This window comes from Solanum tuberosum, unplaced genomic scaffold (genome assembly GCF_000226075.1).
Source record: "Solanum tuberosum cultivar DM 1-3 516 R44 unplaced genomic scaffold, SolTub_3.0 scf00475, whole genome shotgun sequence".
Taxonomy (NCBI): Eukaryota; Viridiplantae; Streptophyta; class Magnoliopsida; order Solanales; family Solanaceae; genus Solanum; species Solanum tuberosum.
In genome coordinates, this window is record NW_006239407.1 from 388,639 (window position 1) to 397,684 (window position 9,046).

Sequence of the window (9,046 nt, forward strand, 5' to 3'; positions counted from 1 at the left end):
TTTCAATCTAAAATGCATATCCGAAATTTATTAAATTTTGACCCATAATTTTGAAAACCCACCTAAAATAATTTTAAAACCCACCCAAATAAGATAATACCCGCCCCAAATTATAACCCAAAACACTTCTCCATCTTCTGTAGATTTCTCCGATTTCTCAAAGAACTTCTGGCCAAGTTCTTCATTTTTCAAGCTCCAATTAATTAAAAGCTTCAATTTCCTTCCCCACCAAAATACTAGAACTCCCGGCCCATTCGCATTCCCAAACTCCATCAGCACCGAGCAACTTTCGCTCGTCCTTTTGCCTCTGTCAAAGCATCGGAGGTGGTAGTCCCGCTGCCGTCGTCGCCGCCCTGGTAGAGCAACAACAGATGCTCCAGTTGTGGATGAGGTGAAAACGGAATTTGACGTAATACTCAATGATTTTTTCAAGTAATGCTTAAATTTTGTATCTCACACTTTTCAACTGATCGGGAGAGGCAGCGATTTAGGCGATGAGTGGATACTCGAACTTCACACTACTGAAACTTCCACTTGTTACTCAAACCAATGAAAACAATAATCGAAAGAAAAACATCACTAAAATGCTAAAATACAATTGAAAATGTGTCATGAAAAGCTAAGAAAAAGAGAGGCATTGAAGAGGCAGTGATTTTCATTGAAGAAGATGAAATTGGAAAAGATTTCACTGAAGAAGAAGTGATTAATAGATGAAAGAGGCAATGGCTGTTGTTGCATTTTTCTTTTTTCTTTTTTTTTTCATTTGGGTTAGTTGGTGGGTTATAATTTTTCGTTTAGGTCAGTCCGTGGGTTATAATTTGGGTCGGATGTTTAAATTATTTGGGTCACAGATATTTTATTTTTTGGGTTAAAAATTAAATAATTTTAGGTGGGTCATTGAGATGATGCCACGTGTCTCGCTGCCTAACATAAGGGTTTATACATTCCAAATTTTGGACGGCAAGGACATGAGAGTCCTAAAAGTATAACGAAGGGTATTTAGATACCATTTACGATAGTTCGGAGGTATATTTATCATTTTACCCTTTTTTATTTGTTGGTGTTGTACTTTCTGAAACAGTCTCTGCAATACAATTTTCAGATTAGACCTACTTCAATAAAAAAAAAATCGATACCTGCTATTTAAGGTATCATCTCTTCTAAGTTTTTCATGGAAATCAATTAACACGCAAAAAACATATCATTACCTTTTTCAGTCCACCGATGATGTTGCTTTTGTATTCATACGTTTTGAGTCCATATTTATAAATAAAATAAAAAGTTAGAAGCTTTATAGTCATTTGACAGTTTCACCACAAAAGAATAGGAATTGATTGTATCATATCATGCTATGACTCTTCACTATCTCATTTACTGCAATTCTTAATTTCCTTGGTAATTATAAAATTAGCTTGAAAAATTCAAACAAAAAAGGGAAAAAAATGATAAATGCAATTAGAGACTATAGAAAAGAAAAAGGTTTTAAAAATATAATTAAATTTAGTTGTTAAAAGGATAAAAATATCTAATTTAGACTTTCTATTGATATTTTCATTTTTCAACTTTTGACTTAACAACTTCCACTTTTAATTAAGTATATAATATGATATAATTAATATTTAATGTTTAATATTTAATAAATTAATTTTTTAAAATTAATATTTTGATTCAGTACAGGGGTAAAATGGTAATTCAACTTTGCACTTTGGATCTTCCCACTTATAATAATATATGATGATATGCAATGTAAACTATTACCCCAAATTACCCGTGAACATATAGACTGTTGTAAATCATTTTGGTGGTTAAATGGATGACCATAACTCCTTAGTTAATTTCCCTCCTTTATGAGTAGTAATGTTGTCAAATGGATGACATAACTCCTAGGTTAATTTCATCCTTTATTGGTAGTAATGTTGTTGATATTATGGTTAATTGGATGACCTTAACTCCTAGGTTTATTTCCTCCTTAATGGATAGTAATTCTCAAGGTTTAATGTAATGTTTATGACACCCTTTGGTATTCCTCAATGTAATCCTATAAATAGTGGTGTTGAGAATAATGTTGAATACACTTGAAAGAAAGAAAGTAATCTTATATTGTTTCTCTTGTGTGATATTCTTCTTGTCTTCCTTATTATATTGTTCTTTTGTTCTTAAGTTTCATAATACGCACGAAACTCTAATATCATTTCGATTTTTCCAAGTTAAGCTTCCGGTATGTATTCATATACTTAATTCTCATTATTAATCACTCTAATATAATATACTACATATTATGAAATGGTTAGGTGTTAAACAGTGTGTGTATATTTTTGGTAGTTAAACAATGGAAATATATAAGTCCAAAAAGTTTATGTTCTCGCCTAATCATCAAGTGAATTATGCTATTTTAAATTAGTTAAATTTTAATTTTATCTAGCAATTTTGCTAGAAATTATTTAAGTTATATGTTAGGCAGAATGTTCATTTAAATTGCTCGGAAGTTTGATACTAACACATTAATTTACTAATTGAAGTTACTTTATACAATAACATGTATCACGTTATTATCATTGATAAAAAAAAAGTTTTGTTAATTACTTGTGTACTCACTATTTAATTTAGTCTAATTTAATTATTTTCTATGATAGTTTTATCATGTCGAATTTATCAAAGCTTGAGTTCGTGGCACTTGACATTTCTGGAAATAATTACTTGTCATGGGTACTCGATGCTGAAATTCACCTTGACGCTAAAGGTCTTGGTGCCACTATTACCAATGGTAATACATCGTCGAGTCAGGACAAAGCAAAGGCAATGATCTTCCTTCGTCATCATCTAGATGAAGGATTGAGTGATTCCCAAGGTCAATGAATGATCTTAGTGTAGGAATTTTCAAGACATTAGTCCATGTCCATTATTCTCCATCTTTCTCCCGCGAACACACCAAGAAATCCATCTCAGCAAACACAGAAACATAGAGACTATTAGCAAAATTGAATATCTTCATATCACTCCCACAATATTGTGATGGGATGGGTGTTACAACAATATCTCATCAACCACAATCAAAGAAATAATGGAAAACTTATTAGAGTCACTACCACCATTTCCTTCAACCGGTTTAGTTTCCATCATGTTAACCGTACTATGTAATGAAACTGGATTTTGGTCAAAGAAGTGATAACCAGACGGAACAATGTCAATCTTTTTCCAAGACTCATTCTTTACAGAGTATATTCAAACAATGTAATGGCTATCCTTTGTATTAATCCAAAGGTAGCGGTTATCTTATATTAAGAACTAACCAAATCATACACAAAACCATATAGCATTGATTCATAATATTTTACGCGTTTCAACACTTAAGGATTATGCTTTTTAACAATTTATTATTATTGAATATCTGGGTTTCATATAAATATTTTGAAGCTATACACCATACATAATAAGCACTTACAAGAACTGACCAATGGATATGAAACATCCTAGGACATTAAGAAGTTCTGTAGTTGGAGAGAAACAACATGGGAATTCACATTCAATGACAGTGCATTTAATGAACCAATGTGAAATGCTAACATGTTATATTCCAAACAAGGAGATGTAGTTATTTTTGACGAAATTAATAAGATTAGTTGAAGATTAATATCGGATGATGATATGTCGATTGCAACTTGATGAAATTGGGGTCATGATGATTGAACACCATGATTTGTGCACAATCTTAAAGCATTGAAGAGATTCAACATACAATTTTGAGAGGATGCAAGTGATCAATCATCTCCAAAGACGATATTTTATCTTGAGTGGAGACTCATTGGGCTTGGGAATAACATTAGGTATTATTTTTCCATGTTTACATGTATAGTCACATATTGTTGCCAATTTGTGCTTATTTGACTCAATTTTTTACTATTAAGATATTGATAATCTTATTTTGTTTCATTCAAGTATATTTTATATTGTTTTTCCACTTTAAAAAGATGCTGGTAATAGTACCTTATTGTTAGCATTCACAATTAAAGTTTTTATATGGGGAGAATGTGCTTATGGATGAAAACCATATTTATTTTCCCAAACAGTGAGGTACTTGATGCGATGAATGTAGCTGAGGACAAACTATCCACTCTATGAGAACTCAAATCCAAGACCCTAACAAAAGGGAGTTGCTTAGATGGTAAGCACCCCTTACTTCCTACCCTAAGGTCGTGAGTTTGAGTCATCAATGGATCAAAAAGGTGGGAGATCCTAGGGAGCTGGGGTTAAAAACAATCCAAGACCTTAAGAAACTGGAATTAACTAATTCAACATAAGGGAATCCCATCAAAAGAGTTTCCGCGATTGGTCGTTATCAGTTACCTTAAGGATTTGTTGAAAGGCTTCCGCGTTTTGGAGCCTAGAGATGCAAACTTGGAAAGTTGTTCACTAAAACTAAACCTTACTCGACTTCTCTTCCAACAGAAATGTTGAAACTGGCAATCATGCCCCTTCAATGACAACATACAATTTTCTTCTCAACTCTTCTCCAAGAAAAAGTGAAGCACTACATCATAAACTTGATAGATTTTAACATATGTTATAACTTCTCGTTGAAACCAATACTACATTACATATTCAATGTTCTCCACAAAGTCTTCTGCTATCAATAATCATATCCATTTTGACATTGGAATTCTTGTGTCCTCCAGAAACATTATCATATATCATTTCAACGTATATTATTCAATGTGAAAAGATTCTAACCATAAAGTTAGATTACGATTTTTCTCCTACACTAAATTAAAATATTATAAAAATATTTGACTAATTAAATATTAAAAGATATCATTTTTATCTTTTTATTTTTTTAAAATTTCCTCTTTTGGTTTCTCTCATTCAATTTACCAAAATTTAGAATGTTGAATACTTGATATATTATAAGAATTGCATCTTTGAAGTCGATAGAGTATTACTTTTGAAATTCATTTGATAACAAAATTTTGTGTGATGTGCCTTGCAATGACAATAATATCATTTGAATATGGTCACAATTCATCGATCTAAACCTGCATGTTTTCCTCTTCAAAGTCGACGTAAAACATCGCACACTTATTATAATTTTTTTTAAAATTATACTAATTAACATGAAATACACGTACAATGCTCGTTTTCGAAAACTAGTATATATACATAAAAAAAGAAAACCTAAAATCCTAAGTAAACATAAGTCCAATGAGTCTCCAATCAAGAAAAAATACCAACTTTTGAGATGATGCAATCACTTGCATCCTCTCAAAACTACTTGTTGAATCTCTTCAATGCTTCAAGGTTGTGTACAAAACATGTTGTTCAATCATCAATGACCCTAATTTCAACAAGTTGCAAATTGACGAATCATCGTCCAATATTAATCTTCAAAAAATTCTATTAATTTCATCGAAAATAAGTCCATCTCCTTGTTTGGAATATTACATGCTATCATTCAACATCGGTTCAATAAATGTATCTTCACTGAGTGTGAATTCTTAAGTTGTGTCTCCCCAACTACCAAACTGTTCTATGTCCCAAGATGATTCATATCCATTGATGGGTTCTTGTAACGGCTTTTTATGTATGGTGTATAGCTTCAAATTATTTATATAAATTTAGCTATTCAAAAATATAAAATTGTTAAAAAGCCTAATCTTTATGTGTCGAAATGTGTTAAATCTTAAGAATCAACACTATATGGTTTTGTGTGTGATTCTGTAAGTGATGATTATAAGATAATCGCTATATATTTGTAATTAATGCAGAAGATAGTCGTTATATTGTTCGAATATACTCTGTGAAGAATGAGTCTTGGAAAAACATTGGCACTATTCCGGCTGGTTATCACTTGTTTGACCAAAATACAGTTTCATTAGATGATACAGTTAACATGATGGAAACTAGATCGGTTGAAGGAAATGGTAGTATTGAATTTAATAATTTTGCCATTATTTCTTTGATTGTGGCAAATGAGAAATTTGTTGTAACACCTGTCCCATCGCAACATTTGGTTGTCATATGACGATATCTAGTTTTGCTAATCGTCTTTATCTTTATGTGTTTGTTGAAATGGATTTCTTGGTCTGTTTGCTAGAGAAAAATGGAGAATGGTGGACATGAACTAATGTCATGAAAACATTTGGTAGTCATACTGACGATATCTAGTTTTGCTAATCGTCTTTATCTTTATGTGTTTGTTGAAATGGATTTCTTGGTCTGTTTGCTAGAGAAAAATGGAGAATGGTGGACATGAACTAATGTCATGAAAACATTTGGTAGTCATACTGACGATATCTAGTTTTGCTAATCGTCTTTATCTTTATGTGTTTGTTGAAATGGATTTCTTGGTCTGTTTGCTAGAGAAAAATGGAGAATGGTGGACATGAACTAATGACATCAAAATTCCTACACTAGGCTCATTAATTGGCATTGGGAATCAAAATTGCTACCTAGATGATATAATATACTTGAAAGAAAATAAGAATATCTCATGGAGAAAAAGAGATGGCGGTTTTCTAGAATATGACATCCAGAAAAAAGAAGTGGACGAGTTTACCTTGAATCAAATTTCGCCTACTACAGATTCATCCATTGTGTTCACAGGTTGTTTAGCTTCCTTGAGAATTCTATAGGACTAGAAGTTTGTGGAAAGTTTAGCTTCCTTGAAAATTCAGTGGAGCTAGAAAATTAGATTATTAATTTGTATTTTATTATAATTTTTGTGTGATTAATGATGAGACTCTTATTGTCTCCGATGTGTAGAATGTTGTGAAGCAGTTATCAACTTTCATCATGGTTTGTTAAAGTTATTATATATTTGACATTAGCTCCTTCCGTTTGGAATGATTATGTTATAATTTGTGAAAACATGTTAGTTTCTTGAAATGTCATGATTTTTCATGTCATGTCTATAGTTTTATTCCTATAATTATACATGAAAATGCTTTTAATAGTGTACAGATCTAGAATATTAACATTTTAGCTAATTTTTAATTCAATTAGAAAGAAATTTGAATGGCTATCGACCATTAGAAATTGTAATAAATTCCCCTAAGATAAATATTGATGGAAGGAGAAAAAATTCTGAGTGGTAGGGATTGATTGTAATAAGTTGTAGATTTCATGAGTTAAAACAAGGAAGAAGGATTCCAATCATATAGATGGAGGTACCTAACATTGCTTCTTAATTAGATTGATTAGGAAGGTTTTCATCATGAGACAGGAATGTTTATAGACAGATTTCCAAAGGCAAACTCTAGATACGATGTGTTATGCGTAAATTCTTAAGAGGCAGAAGGGGATGCACAAGGTAGAAAATTGTGAAGGAAATTAGTTCTTTATTCCATTTATATCATAAATAGTCTATGCTTAAAAGCACTAAGGAATCATCTAAAAAGTATGATCATTTACTACCCATGATGGCTACATGGTTTATGGAGACTTGAGTTATTATGAACTCGCGTCCCCATATCGGGGCTCAATACTACTCCCAAAATGTACTTAGCTCATATGTTTTTAAAACAAAACTTTTTTCTTTGGTTTGAGATAATTACTCAAAACTTAGCTTAAAAGCTCTCTTGGAATCGATGTTCCCTTTCTTGCTCAAATGTGAAAACATTTCTAACTTTTGGGAATACTTAGTTCCCGTATACTCTTTGAAGAAATGAACTTTACTCTTAACTCTTTAGTCAACTCAAGTTTAAGTCTTAACACAAAGTTAAAACATTTGTAAAAGACTTTTGGAAAACTCTATGAACTTCACTTAACTCTTAACCTCTTTACTTGACTCTTAACTTTCCTTGAATTTGAATTTATGGATTCAAGGTTATGCTTCAAGTTTATGGATGATTTCTAGGTGTTTAGAAATCATTTAGAGTATTTAGAATCAATAGGAAGTGTTAGTACACTTTAGAAGGACTTAAACGGGCTAAACGATGAAAAACGGGTTGGGGTGGACGGCCCTGGCGCACTTCTGCTGCGCCGCGTCATCCCCCAAAGTTCAGAGACTCATTTTGGGCTCACTACTGGCGCGCCACCCCAGCCTCTCTAGCGCAGATGGGGCGCTCCGTGCTAGGCCCTCCCCAGGTGAATTCTTGACGAATTTTCTTCTCGTTTTCTAACCTTAATTCGATTAAACTCAATTCCTTTTCTCAATATCTTCTTAGATTCAGATACCCAAAACATATACACTGGAATCTAACTCGAAACAACTCTTAAAAGCGATAAGACATCTCAAGAAAACTCATCAATCATATAAGTTCAAGAATGAAAGCAATTCAAGAACACAACTCAAGAACATCAAATCCTCAATCTTTTAGGACGAAAATTACATTGAATTAAACATGTTTGGCGTGTGGGTGAACGAATCCAACGCTATGTGAACTCACATACCTTGTAGGATTAAATCCCTGGCGAAATCCACAACCAAATTGTACGATCTTGACGAATCTTGCCTTTTCTCCTTCTCCTCTTTTCTCCTTTCTCCAAGCCCTAGCGTAAATTTCCAATTTTCTAAACTGACCAAATTCTGAATTGACCCCAATTAAACTCCTAAAATCGAATTAAAATAATTGGGTAAGGAAAAGACTAAAATACCCTTTCAAAATCCGGTTTAGACTTTCCTTAATTAAACAACCCAACTTCAAATGGGCATATCTCACTCACACGAACTCGGAATCGCGCAAGCTCAGTGGCGTTGGAAAGATTATTCCATGATCTTTCCTACAATATCTGGAAACACACCTAACTCATCCTGAGCTACGAATTATTGTCGCTTGAAGTTGACCAAAAACTCAATTTAACATACTTAACAAATTTTCCAGATTTTTATATTTTTTCCAAAAATGACTATTTCCAATTTTTAACTTCTTTCTAGTTCTTTCAATTAGCGAGATGTTACACACATACCGAAACTGTAGAAAATTGAAGCACCATAAACATCGAAACCACATTTACCATCAAAACATCAGCAAAACTAGTATTTTAATTTCTTAAATTAAGCAATATTCAATTAAGTAACTTTGCTATTTGAGGAAGGATTATATATGTGAAA

The 9,046-nt window shown here is 32.3% G+C and overlaps 1 protein-coding gene across 1 annotated transcript; it reads left to right on the top strand.

The window, feature by feature from the left end:
• The first annotated feature begins 2,640 nt into the window (after nt 1-2,640).
• On the top strand, nt 2,641-6,016 carry LOC107058317 (uncharacterized). Its single transcript, XM_015303860.1, has 2 exons — nt 2,641-2,848; nt 5,760-6,016. Exons 1-2 carry the CDS (start codon nt 2,641-2,643, stop codon nt 6,014-6,016), a joined length of 465 nt encoding a protein of 154 aa, XP_015159346.1.
• Nucleotides 6,017-9,046: the final 3,030 nt, after the last annotated feature.